Raw genomic sequence first — 19,322 nt, forward strand, 5'->3', positions numbered from 1 at the left:
CTTTTGTACATTAGTGCATTGTTCTATCACACTCAGGTTTCAGTTCTAGTAGACTCTAACCCTAAAGAATTAATGTGTTGTTTCACTAACTTAAAATGTTACTTTGAACAAGACTGAGTTCCTACTCTGTTTAGAGTAGTAGTTTGCAAAGACTGCATGTCAATGACCTGAGGAGGTTGTCAAAATTACAGATTCCTAGGCCTCACCTCAGGTCTACTGGATCAGAAATTGTTAAGTGTTGGGGGTGGGGTCTAGGAGTCTGTATCAAGCTCACCAGATGGTTTTTTATATAGTCAGTTTAATTGCAGTTTATAGTTGTGATTCAGTTATTTAGGACAGTGTTCTAGATGCTATGAATGTGAGGTCTAAGGGCTAGGTAGGAAGAGTAAAGATTTGGTAAGCCAGAGTCCAGGTACCAGTGTGTATGGTATGTTACTTAAGAGAACTATCTCTCCTACCCTTACCAAGGGTGAGGCATTGCACCAGATGCTGGATATGTTGCCCATCAAGCAAATCATTATACAGTCTGAGAAGTGCTCCAATAAGTACAGGGTGCTTTGAAGGCTGATTGGAAGGACACTTAATCCAGTCACGTGGGATTGAAGAGGCTTGGTAAGTCTTGAGGGAGGAGAAAGAATTGACCAAGTATGAAGGCTAGGTGAGGAAATGGTGTTCTTAGCAGAAAACTAATGACATGAACAAGCAAGTCAGGAATTAAGAGAAAGAATGAAGAACAAACTCTGCATTTGAGAACTGTATGTAGTATATTGTGATTATAGGGGGGAGTTCAAGGAGAGGCCTGCAAAAGGTAAGACGGAGAGGTAAGCAAGCTTGATGAGAAGGTCCTTGCATTTCATTTTCCCCTGCCTCCAAATAGGGAGTCCTTAAAAGATTTTAACCAGAGGAGTGGCCTGACCTGAGTGGCATCACCTGAAAAATGCTTATGTGGAGATACTGGACTGGAGACAGAATGGTAAGCCAGGTGAGAGATACTGGTCTGAGCTCAGATAGTGACTGGATGAGCAGGCGATAACTGAATTGGTGTGAGAAGTGAGGAGGGACATTTGGCAAGATTTGGCTGGATGTCAGAAATTGTGAGGTGAGGAATCAGGTTTCTGGCCTGGTAATTGGGTAGAAATGCTATTCATTTTAAATAAGAGACACTGGGAAAGAAACGGATTGGCAAACAAGATGAGGGGAGTGATTTCATTAGGCAGCTTAGAAAACTGGCATTCAACATTATGCACCCTGATTTTTTCTTTCTTTCTTTTCTTTTTTTTTTTTTTTTTAAGATTTTATTTGAGAGGGAGAAAGAGAGCACCCATGATTGGGGGAGAAGGGCAGAGGGAGAGAGAAGCAAGTTCTCTGCCTGATGCAGGGACTTGATATCAGGACTCTGGGATCATGACCTGAGCTGAAGGCAGATACTTAACCGACTGAGCCTCCCAGATGCCCCTGAATTTTTTCTTTACTGACTTGTCTCTGCTAGTTTCTCTATTTGACTTTCACATGTTGAAAGTTTCTCAGGGCTTGTTCTGATCCCCTTTCTCTTTCTGTTTACATCTACTTTTATCCTGGAAGAACTCTTTCAGACTGTGACTTTAAATACCATCTAATACAGTGATGACTACCAAATTTAAGTCTCTAGTTTTGACCTCTGCCCTTAACTCTGGATTGTATTCACCTTCCTACTTGACCTTTTCATTAGGATGTATTGAACAGAAACGTGTGTGTGTGTGTGTGTGTGTGTGTGTGTGTGTGTGTGTGTGTGTATCGCTCTGCCAGGACTAAATAGAACTTTTGATCTCCCTTTCCGGATCAGTTTCTCTTCCTAGGCTTCCTCATCTCAGTAAATGTCTTCACTGTCCTTCCAGACCGGATAGAAAACTTAAGATTTTACACTTAATTTCACTTTCATCTTGTGCCTGCAGATCTTTTTAATTTTATCTCCAAAATATATCCCGAAACCATCTTTATATTTTTGCTTACAATCCTGGTATGAACTATAATCCTCTCTTCCATACAATTGCAAAGCGCATTAATAGGTCCCACTGCACAGTCTTGTTCTCTAAAATCTGTTTTTCCCATAGCAGCCAAATGATACTGTAAGTATGTGAATGATGGTGCTGTGCTTTCTTAAAAGCTTTTCATTGACTTTTTTGTTTAAATTTTTTAGTAGTCTCCATGCCCAGTGTGGGGTTTAAACTTACAACTTGAGATTGAATCTCATGCTCCACCTTCTGAGCCAGCCAGGTGCACCCCATTGGCTATAAATTCCTTACTCTGCCTTCAAAGCCCTTATGATCTGGCCTCTCTCTCCAACCTTATTATGTGACATTTATCCATATTTACCTTGCTTTAACTACATTGATCTTTCAAGTAGCCAACATACAGGACATCATTAGTTTCAGATGTAGTGTTTCAATAATTTTTCAGTTGTGTATAACACCCAGTGCTCATCACATCATGTGCCTAATGCCCATCACCAATTACCCCATCCCTTCATTACCCCCACCTACCCCATCTACCTACCAACTGTTTGTTTTCCATAGTCTTTCATGGTTGGTTTCCCTCTGATTTCTTCCCATTCAGTTTTCCCTCCCTTCTCCTATTATCTACTGTACTGTTTCTTACATTCCACATATAATTCTTGTTGGTACCAAATAAGCTTCTGCTTCAGTATCTTTGCATATCCTTTGTCTAGGATTCTCCTTCCTCAAATATTCACATGGCTGACACCTTTTCACTGCCGTGTTGGGTCAGATTTCACCCCTTGTCCCTGGCCTTCCTATTAAAAACCCTACCTCTACTCAGTGACTCTCATATCACCTCTTATAATGTCATCACAATATCACTATTTGGAATGACGTTTTTGTGGTTGTCAATTTCTCTTTTCTCCATTAGAATATAAGCTCCAGGAGGGTAGGGAACCTTATCTTTTGTTCACTACCTAGAACAGAGTAGGTACTCCATGAATATTGACTAAATGAATGAGTTTGTTATAGATACAGATTTGAGATTAATGAGAGCTATTAATATATAAATGGTAATTAAAGTGCTAGTGGATATAATTATAGTAAGACTGTTTAGAGTACTGCTTCACCACTGAAGCTGTATACTTGAGGAAGTTTAAAACACAAGGATGCTGGGTTCCACTCCAAAACAATGAAATCTGTTAGGTCTAGGCATTTAAAAAAAAAAAAGCCCCAATTGATTTTAATGGTTTGGAAAGACAGCATGTAGAGAGAGAAGAGGACAGGACTCTGAGAAATACTAATATTTAAGAGACAATAGAAGAGGATCCTGAGAGACTGGGAATGGCCAGTGAGGTGTTGGTAGAACCCAAGGAAAGAGTGGATTTTAAGGAGGGAGAAGCTAGGCCAAGTCACGCAAAGGATAAAAAGCACCTCATGCTGTAACATGGAGATTGTGAATTATCTTACCATAGGGTTTCTCAGCCTTGATACTACTGATACTTGGATTGGGTAATTCTTTTTCTTTTTTTTTTTTTAACAATTATTATTTATTTATTTAAAAGATTTTATTTATTTATTCATGAGATACACAGAGAGAGAGAGAGAGAGAGAGAGAGAGAGGCAGAGACACAGGCAGAGGGAGAAGCAGGCTCCCTGCAAGGAGCCTGTGTGGGACTTGATCCCCGGTCTCCAGGATCACGCTCTGGGCTGAAGGCAGGTGCTAAACCACTGAGCCACTCAGGGATCCCCATTATTTATTTATTTATTCATGAGAGACACAGAGAGAGGCAGAGGGAGAAGCAGGCTCCGTGCAGGGAGCCTGATGCAGGACTTGATCCCAGGACCACAGAATCACTCCCTGAGCTGAAGGCAGATGCTCAACTGCTGAGTCATCCAGGCATCCCAGATTGGATAATTCTGTGCTGTGAGGGGCTGCCTTGTGCCTTATAGGATGTTTAGCAGCATTGCTGGCCTCTACCACAAGACACCAGTAGCAGCCCCCAGTTGTGACAACTAAAAGTGTCTCCCAACATTGTCAAATGTCCTTTGTGGGGCAGAATTGCCCCCTTTGAGATCCACGGCCTTAGCAAAAGGCATTTTGGTAGAGAATTGAATTCTGAACCCAAACTGAAGTGGAATGATGAATAATAGAAATTAGAGAAATGACGACTGGTAATGGGGACAACTAAGAATCTTGAATATGAAGGGTGGTTAGAGGTGGTGTAAGTTAAGAAGAGGAGGCATCTAGACAGGAATCTGGGTTTGTGGGAGGTTATTTTTAAGATGGGTGAGAATTAGCATGTTTATACACTACTTGCAAAGAGATGGGGGACAGTTGAAGGAATGATGACCAGAACCCTGGTGAAGGATTTGCCTTAGAATGCCTCTTGTTACTGGTCGTAAGGATAGTTGCCAGTAGTAATGGTAACAGATGATTAATATCTCTTGGGAGGTTCTTAATGTGCCTGGCATTGTTATAAGCAATCTGTGTTAACTAATTTTCACAACAATGCTGTGAACCAGGGAGGTATAGGAAACACTTGAGAGAAGAGGTGAATGGTATGAATGATTTTGATTGCCACTTGGCTTTTCATAGGATACAGTGAGGAACAGAGGCACTTGGAGGCTAAGCAACTTGCCTAGGTCAGATCTCTAGTGAATGGCAGAGTCAGGATTCTAATCCAAGGATCTGGCCTCAGAGCCTATGCTCTTTACTGTGTACAAGGATGCTTATAACAGAGGTGGCAGGAAGTTGAGGTAATTCCATCTGATGTCTTCCCCCCGCACCCAACCGTGTATAGTAAAATTTAATGGTGTGCTGAGAGTTGGGGAATATTATAGAAAGTTTGAAGAGATTGTAGTAAATATGAGGAAAGTATTAATGACTAGGAACCCGTAAAATTGCCAGACAATAATAAGAGGTCAGTTAACATAAGGGGCAAGTGTTTTGTGGGTACAGTCTGGATGGTTGTGATTTTTCTCCATCTTTAATCAGCAACCTATTAATAGGAACAGGCAGTTTGATTCAGGGTTTGTTTGGGATTTTACTTGTCAGAAATTAGTAATCTAAATAAATTTTTTAAAAAAATTTTATTTCTTTATCCATGAGAGACACACACAGAGAGAGAGACAGAGACACAGGCAGAGAGAAAAGTAGGCTCCATGCAGGTTGCCTGATAATGGGACTCGACCCCGAGACTCCAGGATCACGCCCTGGGCCGAAGGCAGGCACCTAACCACTGAGCCACCCAGGCATCCCTAAATAAAAATTTCTAATTTGTCTTCTACCTAGTGGAGTATGAAAAGAGTGAGGATAGTAGTCGATAGGTGAAGTACAGGCTGAGTAAGAAGAAAAGGAAGTTATTGAATGTAGGGATGTCAAGAACATAATGTTATTGAGATTCAAAGAACTGGTGGTGGGGATAAAAGGAGCTGGATAGATAGAAGGTTTGGGTTAGAAAGTAGATGTTCAGGATTTTGGAGATGAAGCAATTCCTGGGGATGACGGGCTAGGTAGGGGTGGAAGCGGGTGGCTGAAGTGAATGGAAGGGAAAAACATTTGTAGTTGAGATCAGGACCTGAGGAGCTGGGGTGTTACCATCATGGTAATAGCAAGACTAAGGTTCTGGCAATGAATGAGAGAAAATAGACCAGTGGACCAGAGGGTGGGATAACAGGAGAGCCAAGACCCTCATAGAAGCAGTGATTTTTTTTTTTTTTAATTTTTATTTATTTATGATAGTCACACACAGAGGGGGTGGGGCAGAGACACAGGCAGAGGGAGAAGCAGGCTCCATGCACCGGGAGCCCGACGTGGGATTCGATCCCGGGTCTCCAGGATCGCGCCCTGGGCCAAAGGCAGGCGCTAAACCGCTGCGCCACCCAGGGATCCCTGGGCTCTTTCTTTTTGATGGAGGATATAGATTGTTGGGATTGGTGTGGCGAGTCCTGTTGGCAAAGGGAAACAAGCCTTTAGTACAAATAGGGGAGAAACAGAAACAGTTTCAGAGGGTAAATAGTGGGCCTGTTATAGGATATGGCCCTGAGGAAGGCAGAAAGGTGGAGAAGAGACAGCAGAGCTGGTTGGTCTTTTTTTTTTTTTTTTTTTTAAGATTTTATTTATTTGTTCATGATAGACATGGGGCGGGGGGTGGCGGGCGCAGAGACACAGGCAGAGGGAGAAGCAGGCTCCATGACAGGAGCCCGATGTGGGACTCGATCCCAGGTCTCCAGGATCGTGCCCCTGGGTCAAAGGCAGGCATTAAACCACTGAGCCACCCAGGGATCCCCGAGTTGGTTGGTCTTAAGTATAGCCTCAGTGTCTCCTTACCACTGGGAAGTGGTAGTGTGGTGTGGGGGGAGATGGGGTGAGTTAGTAAGAGGCAATGGTCCAAAGCCAAGCTTTCCAGGATTTTCTCCTGCTTTCCCTTCTCCAGCCCACTCTGGGCAGAGGCTCATCAAATTCTGGGTATAAGCAAGGGCTTGATTTAGGGAGGAAGGTTGGCCACTGCAGCAGCTCTGGCTCTTTCCCTTTGTGAAAAGGACATGTGGTTGAGTGAATTAACACTCAACTAGGAGTGAGGAGACCTGTGTTTCCGTGCAGCCTCTGACAAAGGAACCAGCAGTGGTAGGTAGAGTGATACTTGTTTATTCATGGAAGATAGGTATAGATTGTATTCTCAGGGGAGCCTGAGAAGCAACTTTAGGGAGAGAGTGAGGGATAGGCCCAAAGAACTAACCTATTTGGAGGTTTTAGCAAGGATCTGGAGCTGTTTCCTGATCTTTGGCACCCAGGGCCCTGTGGCCTGTGCCTTGTGTTTTGGTTTAGAGAAATGGGGTAGGAAGGCAGAGCTGAGGTAGAAGGCAGACTCTTTCTGGATACCCGACTTTTTCTGTAGGTCTGATGTGGCTCTGGACTTTGCAATAAACAAGGGGTTCAGCTGTACAAGTTGAAAGTCTTGGATATTTAACTCTTCTAGGTTCTCAGGCTCTTTCCGGAACCTTGTAGGCCCTGCCTCCTCATTAGTCTTAAGTGCCTCGTATACAAAGAGAACCTTGTTCTTCAGCTTGTTTCTGATCCAGGGATCAATTGAAGCCACCAGAGTTAATGTTTCTTCTAGCTGCATTGAAACAAAGGTCCTTTGGCTGGCTCCCTTCAGGCTAAGGCTGGGAGGGGTAAGGGGTGCCCTAGGGAGGGGGCTGCTCTGGCCACAGGCCAGTATGGCCCCAAGGAGTGGAGTGAAATCAAGGGATAGTGTCCGAGGGCTCATTCCCCTACTCCCTTTCTCTCTCTCTCTTTTTAAAAAAAATATTTATTTATTTATTTATTTATTCATTTATTTATTTATTCATTCATTCATTCATTCATTCATTCATTCATTCATTCATTCATGAGAGACCCAGAGAGGCAGGCTCCACACAGGGAGCCCTATGCAGGTGTGGATCCCAGGATCACTCCCTGGGCTGAAGGCGGCGCTAAACTGCCCAGCCACTGGGGCTGACCCCCTTTCTCCCTCCTGATAAAGAGTAAGTGGTGGGGATGGGTGGGAGAGGCTTGGAGGAGGGCTATAGAAGAGGAAGAGGTAGGCGGGAATGCCTTACACTTTTTTTCACAGCCTGGCTCTTCTCTGCGTCTAGCATGTCCAGGAGCAAGTGGAACACTTTGGGGCTGCGGATCCCCAGGACACCCTAGCAGAGGCAGAGTGAGAATGATTAAGTAGCCAGCCTAGGAAGATACCTCTTCTGTACTCTTCTACTCTAGTTCCCCTGTGATGACCCTGTGGCCTGGAGAGAGGGAGCTATGGCTTCCCAGCTGAAGAATCCCTCTCTTTCCCTTTTGGGGCCACTGCATTGGGTTCCAGTGCATACTGCTCACCAGAGAGTCAAGACAAATTCCTGCAAATATCGAAGCAACACTTCATAATAACCGTCTCCTGTCTCTCATCCCACCTACCTCTAATCCTGAAGAAAAGGTTACCCCTGAATTCATGGTAGGGCTGGCATTCTTACACAAGCCAGCAAACCTCCCCAAACTTTACAGCCCTTTCTGCCTCTAAGTAATTGTGCTGAGCTGCCTACTCTCTTTGACATCAACACATCAGAGAAGCAGAGCTGGCCTTACCAAAGAGATGACTGCTTCCTGGCGTGCAGTGGCATTTGAGTTCATCAGTTGCCTGTGTAGAAGGGAGTGAGTGTGCGATCCAGTTAGTGGATAGGGGAGGAAGGCCATTTGTTTCTTACAGCCCAGAGTGAGTCGGGCTTAAGGCCAGTGAGTGATGCTAATTTCATCATTTTCTCCCTCTTGTTCTTGGGTCAAGAAAGGGGTTGGGAAGGGAAAGGCAGGTACTGCAATTTTCCAGGAGGCACTGAAAGACAATTTGGACTCCTATCTGTCCAGAACTCTACCTTTTACAGGTCCCTTTCATGTCCTCATCTTAATTGAGTTCTTACATTTTTTAGCAACCCTGAGCGGTAGATATTACCAGCCCCCTTTTGCAGATAAAGAAAATCCCAGAGGTCAAAGAGTGACTTGTCCAGTGAGAACTAAGAACTGAGATCAGATTCTCAGCTCTCCCCACCGCTGTGCTGCTTTCCCACAGCCTAGGATTTGGCTCTGGCAGCTCCCAGCCTGAGCCACTCACGCCTCCACCAAGTTCATCATCGTAGGCTTCATCTTGAGCTCTTCCACGGTTTCAGCCACAGCCTGCCTCATAGCCTGAAGAAGGATTAAGGTGAGGCAACAGAGAAAAGGAATTCAGGAGTGTACCTTTAAGGGCTCACAAATCTTTACCAAGTGTTGACCTTGTGCTATATATGGTCCTTGCCTTGAGGAGCCCCTGGTCTGGTAGGGGAGGCAGACGAGTGAGTAGGCAGTTATACTACAGTTGTAAGTGTTAAAACTGAACTAAGTATAGGACTAAGTATAGGGTGAACCTAGGAGGGTCTTGTCAATCTGGGTACCAGCAAGATTTCCTGGAAGAAGTGATGCCTCAGCTGAAGCCTGAAAGGTGTATGGGAATTAACCAGTATAGGGCGGGGCACGGGGTGATTTTTTTTTTTTTTTTTTTTTTTTTTTTTTAGGCAGAGAGGAGGGCATGTACAGAAGCTTTTTTTTAAATTTTTTTAAAAATTTATTTATAGTCACAGAGAGAGAGAGAGAGAGAGGCAGAGACACAGGCAGAGGGAGAAGCAGGCTCCATGCACCAGGAGCCCGATGTGGGATTCGATCCCAGGTCTCCAGGATCGCGCCCTGGGCCAAAGGCAGGCGCCAAACTGCTGCGCCACCCAGGGATCCCTGTACAGAAGCTTTGAGGCAAGAGAGAACACATAGATTAGGGAACAGAAAGTATTTCAATTTAGCTAGGTGACTACAAGGATTCTTCAAAGTGGGGCACTCAGGAATTATACTGGGATACGAAGAATAAATGAGGACAGAGTCCTCCTATGTATTTATTCATGAGAGCCACACAGAGAGAGGCAGACACCCAGGCAGAGGGAGAGGCAGACTCCTCTTGGGGAGCCCGATGCGGGACTTGATCTTGGGACTCCAGGATTACACCCTGAGCCAAAAGCAGATTACTCAACTGCTGAACCACCCAGGCATCCCAGGATGGAGTCCTCTTAAGCATAGCTGGTGTGTGGCTTTGAGCAGGAGTGTGGAGGGTTGAAACTAGAGAGGTAAGCAGGCCCTGGGTGGTGAATGGCAGTGGTAAACCTTCCTGAGGGCAGTGGGGAGCCACTGAAAAGTTTAATGTGGAGATGAGAGACAGTCTGTTTTACATTTTAGAAAACCGTCTTTAGAAGTTCTGTGGCTGGTTCTGTAACAAGCTACAATAAAGATGAAAGCAAAGGAACACAGAGGAAGGCAGGGTTCTTTGTGTTGGGGGTGATTTGGAAAAGCTTCCCATTGGAGGTGTTTGGACTGGCTTTGCCAGAGCAGTCTTACTTTAAGTAACAGGTGGAAGGAAGGAAGAGTGAGTAATAGCTTGAGGCAGTTTTTCACCTTGCAAAGGGAAGGAGGGAAGGAGGAAGGGATGACTCGGCATTTTTCACTGAGAACTGCCTGAGCAAAGGCAAGATGACTTGAAAATGCAGGCTGCGTTAGAGGAACGGTGTGTGTTGATGCCTTAGAGTCAATATGAAACTTTGAGGGGCAGTGTGGTGAGAGGTCTTCAGAGAAGGGAGAGGAGGCGGGTTTGGGCTGCCTGGGTTTGGGAACGTTGATCTCACAAGGAAAGGTTCATTATACGTCTTCTTCCAGAGCAGGTCAAATGTGGATCCCTCCAGCCCTTGTGCCCGGATCTGTTGCAGCCCAATGGTCTTGAGCATCTGGGTGGCTTCAAAGCGGTGCTGAGGGCAGAGGTGAGGAGGTATGAAGGGTAGACTCTCTTCCTTATCCCTCAGCCTGTCCTAGTGCTGGAGAAGGAAGGGTCCTTGGCAGTCTGAAAGCTTACCTCCAGAACACTAGAATGGCACAGCTGGTCTAGGATGGCCCTGATGACTGTGGCTGTGTTTATATGCATCATCTTCACCAGCATCCTAAGTGCCTGTGAGGGGCAGGCAGGGTAGGGTGAGTTGTACAGGGGCAAGAGGCATCTGGATGGCCAGGTAGGCTTGAGGACTGAGCCTAAACTCATGGGGAACAGATGGGGTGCATTCTCCTACCTCTTTGCCTTTTGAGTGAGAGCATAAGTTCATGTGTGCACAGATATGCACAGTTATAAATGAGCACTCATACAAATCAAATATATACAGACACATGTACACTTATATCTATGTGACCCCATATTCATGCACACACATATTGACAGACACACAGAGGACCCTGCAGTGCCCCCTGCCGAAGCTCCTTTTTTTCTGGTTCTGTATGACGGGGTCCAGACTGTACTAGAGTCAGCATGCCCTCTGGTTCCCCAGTGCTCCCCAGAACCCAGCCTCCTGTTCCTCATACCTTCATCTGCTGGGTTTTTGATCCTTGGCTCAGGCACTGCAGCAAGTACTCTTGGGCTGTGTTGCTGCAGGGCCGCAGGAAACCCAAGCACAGGGCTGCCTCCACGGCTGCTTCATTCGATGACTTATTTATCAGCATCTGCAGCACAGGTACCAACTTTTCTTCATCCCCGACTTGAGTCCTCTGAGGGAGACAAGAAGTGAAATGGGCAGGGGGAGTATGTCTTCAGCCAGGCTTTGTTAAGAGGGCGATTCACTGCTACTCCCAGAGCATTGTCCTTCCTCCCTAGAATGAATCTCATGTCATCAGATTTTACCCACTTCCTCCTTATAATTGTTGTCCTCTACTTGCTTCTAGGTCTTATCTCATTTCTCTAGGACTCATCCATCTCATGGTTGGATGAGTGTCACTTTAACACTTCTGCTGTTTTAATTCCTGACATTTTAAAAATACATATGTCATTGATCCTACCCCTGTTCTCCAATAATCTTGTCCTTGTTCCATTCTATGTCAGCCATTACTTCTCACAGAGAGGTTTTTATCATTACCCATTTTGGTGCAATCTCCATGATCTCCATTTTGTGGATCCCACTCTCTGACCATCACCTCCTATCTTTCCAGCTCACCTCCCGGTGTTAATCCTCCACGTGGATTAACATAATGTCCACTGAGCACCTTTACATTGCTCTTCTTTTTATTCCCTCTCTACCTAGTTTAAACTCCATGGTCCTACTATAGTCACTTGAGTCAGCCTGCCTCACTCAACTCCTTTGCCTCCTCTTGCTTCATGGTACTCAATTCTCCACTTACTCTGTGCCTGCACTTCCTGGAGAAAAGCACACAGTCATGATGACTGATCTTGCTTTCATTGTGTGAACACAAACCTTGTGTGGACTCTTCAGTGCTACCTAGTAACCATACTAGTTTTCCCTGGGCAATTCTTTTTCCCACCCTCTTGATTAATACCTTGTCCACTGGAACCTCCAAAACTTCTTCCATTCTTAACTCTCAGATGAAAACCTTGCTTCCTACTTTACTGAGCAAATATATAGCAACTGGAAAAGAAGTTCCAGAGGCACCTACCACCATTTCTATCCAACCTTCCAACCTGTACCCTATGTTCTTTCCTTCCACTTACTGCTACAGGCTCTGACCATCTTTTTGCTTGTGTGTTCTCATCTCACCTAATCACAACTCTTTCTTCTTTCTTCAAAATGATCATTTTCACTACTGGATCATAGAAATATGCTGTTATTTTTCTTTTTTTCTAAAATCCACCCCTGGTGCCATTGGTAGCCCTTTCCAGCAAAACTTGGGAAGTTGTCCATTCTTGCTATCTCTAATTTCTTTCTTGCCGTTCACTCCTAAACTCTTCACCACCCCACCAGAACTATTCTTGTTAAGATAATCAAGGATTTCTACATTGTTAATCTGTGTATTGATTCCCAGCCCTTATTTGATATGGTTGATTTGTTTCCTTTCCTTGATATATTTTCCTCACTTGATTTTCAGAATACCACACTCTTGGGGTGTCTTCCTACCTACTGGCCAGGTGTCATTATTTACTGGTTCTTCCTCTTCTCCCTGACCTCTTAAAATTGGGATGCCCCAAGACTTCATACTTGGTACTTAGTGATCTCATCTAACTGAATGACATTAAATGTTGTCTATATGCCAACAACTCATAAATTCTTTGGTTCAGACTTCAGATTCCAAATTGTACATACAACTCTTTGCCTGCTGTCTCCTTTGGAGGTCCAATAGATATCTCAAATATAAGTTGTCCAAAACTGGACTTCTGATATTACCTTCGAACCTGTTTCACACGTAGCTTTCTCCATTTTAGGTGATAACAACTCCATCCTTTCAACTGCTGGGCCAAAAGACCTTGGCTTCATCCTTGTTTTCTCACTGTCTTTTGTAGTTCACATTCAACCTGTTTTACTAATCCCACTGCAACCACTGTGCTACCTTTATATCTCACCAGGATTGATTTAGTAGCCCCCAATTGGTCTTTCTGCTTCCACCTGGTGCCCCACCCATCTTTTCTCAGTACAACAGAGTGAACCTTTTGAAATGTAAGTTAGATTATGTCACTGCTTTGTTCCTTACTTCCATCAGACTAAAAGCCCAAGTACTTGAAGTTCTCCAGAAAGTGCTGATGGAGTATGATCTACTCTAGTAGATCTAGTCAATCTGGATTTAGTATAACTGAGTCTCCTGTTAACTCCTTTGACCTACTTTCATTTTCTACTACTTTTTCTATTTCCACTCCACTGCAGCCACACTGGCCTCCTTGCTGTCCATTGACCATGCCAACCAAGCACACTCCTGCCTTAGAGCCTTTGCACTGATTGGCCCTTCTACTGGGAATGCCTTCTTTCAGATACCTGCAGGACTAACACTTTTACCTTCTTCATGTCTTTGCTCAAATGACACCTTCTAAGTGAAGCCTTCCTCCCTTCTGTATTTATTTTTTTTTAAGGATTGATTTATTTATTCATGAGAGACATACAGAGAGAGGCAGAGACATAGGCAGAGGGAGAAGCAGGCCCTCCACAGGGAGCCCGATGTGGGACTCAATCCTGGATCTTGGGATCACACCCTGAGCCGAAGGCAGGTGCTCAACCGCTGAGCCACCCAGGTGTCCCCCTTCTGTGTTTAAAACTAACCTATTCCCATCCTCACTTGGCATTCCTAATCACCCTCACCCTGCTACCTAATTTTTCCACTACACTTGTCATCTCTAACATACTATATAATTAAGTTTACTGGTTACTATGTGACTTCCCAACTAGAAGGTAAGCTCCACAAAAGCAGGGGATCTTAGTCTGTTGGGTTCACTGATGTATCTTAAGGACCTGGGACAGAGCCTGGCATGTGATAGCTGTTTAACATATATTTGTTGAGTAAATGGATGAATGATAACTTCTGTTTCATACAGAGTGGAGATGTGGCTCAGCGGTTGAGCACCTGCCTGAGAGGATCCTAAAAGGGTAAAAATTTGAGTAGTGTTGTAGACTCTCTCAATCCCTTTCCCCTCTTGAGAGAAGTTTTTTCTTTAGTAGGTTATTTTAGGGATGATAATTGTTACCATTTAAAAAGCACAGGCATTGAACTAGGTGCTTTATATACGTTATCTCATTTAGTCTTCTCAACAATGTTATAATTACTATCCATTTTATTCATTTGTTTAATATATTAATGAATTTTTATTGAAATATAGTTAACATACAGTGTTAGTATAGTTAACATACAATGTTATATTAGTTTCAATTTAGTGATTTAGCAGTTCTGTACACGACTCAGTGCTTATCATGATGTTACCATCTCCATTTTGGAAATGAACTAACTATGGCTCTGAAAGATGGCTTTTCACTGGTTGTATGACTACTAAGTGGCTATGTCAGTGCCTCTGTTCAGGGAACTCCACAAGGACAGAGTCTTCTCTCATCAAGGCTAGGAGCTGGGTTACCTTCTCTCTGACCTAACGCCAGCCAGCACCGTCAATTACCTTGTCCTACCTGCCAGTTACAGACTCTCCTCTCAAATCACCTTGTCTTTGGGGACAGAAGCCCAGGTGTTTAAAGCCGCTCGTAGCCCTGTCAGAGAATCCATCCTTTGCTCCTCATTTTGCCCCTTCAACTGTTTAATGAGAACCTGGATCACGTGCTTATTCAGGCAACCTAGACAGGAAGGGTCCTCAGATCAGGGCAGAGCTCAGGGACTGTTCCTCTCTGCCAGGATCCATTTGACTCCACTGTGCCTTCAAGACAGCAGTTCTAAGTACTAGGTCTCAAAGTGTTACCCATCCTCCCAGGACACTGGTGCGGCTGGCTGAGCATGGCTGTAGTTCCAGGGACCCGCTCCCTCCCTCCCAATCTCTTCTCCCTTTTCACCCCACTTTCTTCTCTCTGCCCACGGTACCTAGGCTAGCTCCCAGATCCTGCCAAATGATAGGTAGAAATGGGTGTCCTTACCCAAAGAGGAAAGGGGGCCACACTGGATCCTTTCTCATCTTTCTCACTCCCTTCCCAGGGAGAGGACATACTCACCCAGCATGGCCAGGCTTCGACAGGCCACATACTTCACTTTCTCTGGACCAGTTTGAGCCTGATTTAAGAGGCAGGAGGTAGAGATATGCCATAAGGTGATGAGATGTCAGAGCTCTTAAAGAGTCCTCTCAGCTTAAGTTTTCATTTACAAGTGAGGAAACCAAGGCCTAGGGAATGACCTGTCTATGCTCAAGCACAAAATACAGGCAGAATGGTGCAATGGAAGGAACCTAACTCGGGAATAAGACATTTGTTCAAATCCTTATCTGGTATCTAGTAACCATGTAGTCTTGGGCAAGTCACTTGGCTCATTCTCAGAGCTTCAGTAGAAACATGCAGATACTACTGCCTATTCCTAGTTTGTAAGACTTAAATGAGAACATGGATAAGAAAAGCATGTTCCCCATTATAAATTGGCATATAAGCATGGGGCTTTGATTTGGTTATGATAGAGAATGAACTCAGTCTCAGTTCTTTTCTGGCTTTTCAGTTGAGGGTCTTTTCTGTTACACAGATTCCCCCATCCCCATCAAGCTGCCCTTCAAGGAAGCCAAGGGCATGAGATGGAGCACACCACACACTGGCAGCTCTCTCCTCACTGCATCTGACCCAGTGTCCTTAATATCCTGGCGAGCCTTGTGTGCCTATGTTCTCATACCTAGACCCTGTTTCCTCTTCTCGTGAGCTCCATGCAGCCCCAAACTCACCACCTGCCACAGTGCCTCCATGATAAACTTGTCATTGACGCCCAGACACCCCAGAGCCTGTAGGAACAGGGGTGGAAGAAAGGGAAGAAAGCTCAGACACCACCCTGTGAGTTACAGCCTCTGGACACAGCTGGAGTTTTGACTTGGAATGCCACACCCCAAGCATCTTTCTACTCCCCAGCTCAGCCAAATTCTACCTGAGACCATGCTCCACCATGCTTGCCACCTCTCACCTGTGCTGCATAGAACTGCTCATGCTCTCTGGGAGATTCCAGGCTTTTTGTGAGATCCTGCTCATCCAAGGGAGCCAATGGAAAGGAAGAAAGGGATTAATAGAGTTGTAGAACTTCAAATGGAAAGGAGCTCATCTAATTCCTTTTCCTTTCCCACCTCCATTTTGTTGGCAGGGACTGAAGGCTGAAGGATAATGTGAGCCCAAGGTAAGGGCACCCACAGAAAGGGAGTCTCCCCATTCTCCCTCCCACCGTGGTCCCTGACCTTTAATCTTTGCCACTTCAGGGGGTCCCCAGTAGGGTCTGAGGGCTTGGATCCCATCTGAGATTTTATAGTTAACTTGCTCATAGGGAGATGGAATTTTTGGATAGGTGTGTCCTCTTTGAGTTGCCTGTGTGAGAAATTGCACAGTCAGCCTTGGTCCCCTTGTTCTCTCCCTCCCACTTCACAGACTCCTCTGCCCCTTGGTCCTTAGTCCAGAGATGGGACCAGTGGAAGACAGATGAGCCTCCTCCTACCCCAGGCTCCTCTCTGGGATCTGTAAGCTGGACTTGCCCCACTCTCTATCCCACTCCTTTCTTCTTCCTCTCTTTCCTAGAAAGTGTGGAGAACAGGGAGGAGCAAAGCACACCTAGGGTGATCTCTCATTTTCCACAACATTTTCTGGGCCTCCCGTTCTTGTCGCTGATTGTATAGAATGTGCCAGTGTGTGTAGATCTCAGGCTTCTTGAAGTAGCAGTGAGGCACTGAATGTGGCTTGCTTGGGTGCTGCCTCCAGCACTCTGGGCTTGGGGGAAACTCTTCCTTTGGCATCTGGGGGATGTGAATAGCACAGCAGTGATGGGGGATATTCCTCGACCAGGAAAAGGACCAGGATAAGAAGAGACTAGGTGAGAGAGACACCCTTCAGTCTCTCATCTGACCTAGAGTCCGAGACCCTACCCATTGTGTGACTTGAGCAAGTGACTTCACCCATCAAGATCTCAGTCTTCTCATCTGCAGAATGGAGCTAATAATCCTTATTCTTTCTGTACTCCTCATTGTTGCAAAGAATAAGTGAGGTAAAGATTGTGAAGCTCTTGTTGATCTGTAAACCAATCTGAGTAGACAGTTTGGTTATTTAAGGATCTCAGAGCATTTTGAAAAGGCCATCTGGGCAAGGGCAAGGAGATGAAAAGGCAGGGGGTGAGGGAGACAAGTTACTGTTCGTTCATTTAGGCATGCAACAGATACTCACCGAGTACCAGCTGAGTGCCGAGCACTGTGCTAGGTGCTAGGGAGGCAGTTATCATCCCTTCATGGAACTTAACAATTTAGTTGGAAAAACAGAATCTCCTTTAACAATCTCTCTCTTAAATGGTCATGAAACTACAGCTCTGATTGTAGTAGAGGGTTGTGGGTGGGTCAGGGGCTTTCTCCGCTGATTTGGCTAGGATTCATTCCTATCTCTTCTCCAGCCTTTGTCAGAGTTAATTCTCTGAGCAACAAGGAAGAGGGGCCACAGAGAGAGAGGCAGAGACACAGGCAGAAGGAGAAGCAGGCTCCATGCAGGGAGCCTGAAGTGGGACTCCATCCCAGGTCTCCAGGATCATGTCCTGGGCCGAAGGCAGCGCTAAACCTCTGAGCCACCTGGGCTGCCCAGCATCCTGTATTCTATCTGGCATCTCTATGAGGATCCCTGCATTAGTGAATAAAAATGACTCATTGTTAAGCACTGCCTATGTAGCCTAGGCCTTATAGATAGTATCTCATAGCAACTCCACAAATGAAGCGAGACAGGGGTTGGCCTGTGTCAGAGGAAGCTCCTGAGGCTTAGGGAGGGGAAATGACTTGTCCAAGGTCACACAGAGTTAGTGGCAGCCCCAGGGGTGAGTGTAAGGGTTCTGTGAACCAGCCTTAAAGGAACAAGACAGTCTACCGCCCCTCCAACTTCAACAAAGCTCCCAGGATGGTTAAAGTTAGGGGGTCTTACCTGGTAGCAGGACAAGGGCAGGTGAACAGGAGCCATGGCTTTTCTGAGTTCTGTGGTATAAATGATGGGCTAAGAATTATCCATTTGGGCATTCATTGATTGAGCGTTTAGTGAACATTGCATATTAGAATTATTTGGGGATCCTTGGGCCTACATCAGATGCATTGGGTCTGATTCTCTGGGGATAGGGCCTAGACAGAAAGCTCCCCAGAGGATTCTAATGTGCAGCTGATGCTGAAAACCAGCTGACTCATTCAGTGATTCTCAAACTTGAGTGTGCTGTAGAATCACCTGGAGAGCTTGTTAAAACCGATTTCTGGCATTTGTCCTGAGTATGGACATCTGGGGTCGGGGTCTGGGAATTTGCATTTCTAACAAGATACTGATGCTGTTTGTCTTGGGACCACACTTTGAGAACCACTGATCTAGCTGGTGAGACAGAGCTGTTTACTAGTGATTAACAAATGGAGACAAATGTGAAGATACAGGCACAGGTGGTACAGATGAGGGCCCCCCTAATCTGGCTGGGAGGACCAGGGAAGGTTTCCCAGAGGTGATCATACACAGGCTCAGTCTTTAATCCATGTAGGGGTTAGCCAGATAGATAAGGGGGAAGAGCGTTAGGCACGGGGAACAACTTCTTTCAAAGACTGGGAGTTGGGGAGTTGGGTAGAAAGCAGGGTGCAGATGTGGGAGCAGAAGCTGGGGGGACACACAGAATGTCCCATCTTCGAGGGACTCCTGGGTGGCTCAGCGGTTGAGCACCTGCTTTTGGCCCATGGCGTGATCCTGGAGTCCCTGGATCGAGTCCCACATTCGACTCCCTGCATGGAGCCTGCTTCTCTCTCTGCCTCTCACTCTCTCATGAATAAATAAAATCTTAAAAAAAAAGTCTCATCTTTGAGAGTCCTAGAGACTCACCTTGAAGGCTGTGGGGAGCCATCAAAGTGTCCAGTGCCCTGCCCTGACCCTTCCTGTGGATTTGCTGAACTCACCAGACCCCTGTCTGGGAGAGGGAGCTTTTCTTTTCAGGCCCCATTCCCGACTCTGTTTCTGTCTATTCCAGCCTCACCTTTGGTCCTCTCTGGATATTCCAGCCATGGGTACTTGAACATCGACCTGGAGATGTCAAAAATATCAGCTGATTTTTTGTAGGCCATCCACCCTCTTCTCCTCGCAAGGCCAGAGGGAACCCAGACAGAGCAATTCAAGGCTGTTGGGAGTGTTGGGGCACAGCTGGGGGAGACCTATCCTCTGTGGCACAAGAGAGACTGGTGAGGGGCTGGGGCTTCTGTGGGTAGAACACTCAAGTGTTGAGTAACCAGATCTCCTAGGTAAATGGAAGACTCCAGTTCTATTCTCAAGCCCTGCCCCTCCGCCATCCCCCACTCCCGGTGTCTACTTGCCCATGGCCTTGAGCTAGTCACT

At 45.6% G+C, this 19,322-nt stretch overlaps 1 protein-coding gene across 3 annotated transcripts; it reads right to left on the reverse strand.

Moving 5' to 3' along the window:
- Positions 1-5,692: 5,692 nt before the first annotated feature.
- On the reverse strand, positions 5,693-19,203 carry HEATR9 (HEAT repeat containing 9). Of its 3 annotated transcripts, XM_072779542.1 has the most exons (16): positions 18,967-19,202; positions 17,895-17,944; positions 16,554-16,735; positions 16,187-16,313; positions 15,922-15,978; positions 15,689-15,745; positions 14,982-15,039; positions 14,482-14,612; positions 10,927-11,109; positions 10,430-10,522; positions 10,206-10,325; positions 8,618-8,691; positions 8,098-8,149; positions 7,578-7,664; positions 6,716-7,096; positions 5,792-5,924 (listed from the first exon to the last, which is right to left on the reverse strand). In XM_072779542.1, the coding sequence occupies exons 1-15, from the start codon at positions 19,052-19,054 to the stop codon at positions 6,716-6,718; spliced, it is 1,740 nt and encodes a 579-aa protein (XP_072635643.1). In that variant the 5' UTR covers positions 19,055-19,202; the 3' UTR covers positions 5,792-5,924. The 3 variants fall into 3 exon arrangements, with proteins under 3 accessions (XP_072635644.1, XP_072635643.1, XP_072635645.1); XM_072779543.1 differs by lacking the exon at positions 6,716-7,096 and having other exon boundaries at positions 5,693-5,924; XM_072779544.1 differs by lacking the exons at positions 16,187-16,313; positions 16,554-16,735 and having other exon boundaries at positions 18,967-19,203.
- Positions 19,204-19,322: the final 119 nt, after the last annotated feature.

Source organism: Canis lupus, chromosome 16 (assembly GCF_048164855.1).
Source record: "Canis lupus baileyi chromosome 16, mCanLup2.hap1, whole genome shotgun sequence".
NCBI lineage: Eukaryota > Metazoa > Chordata > Mammalia > Carnivora > Canidae > Canis > Canis lupus.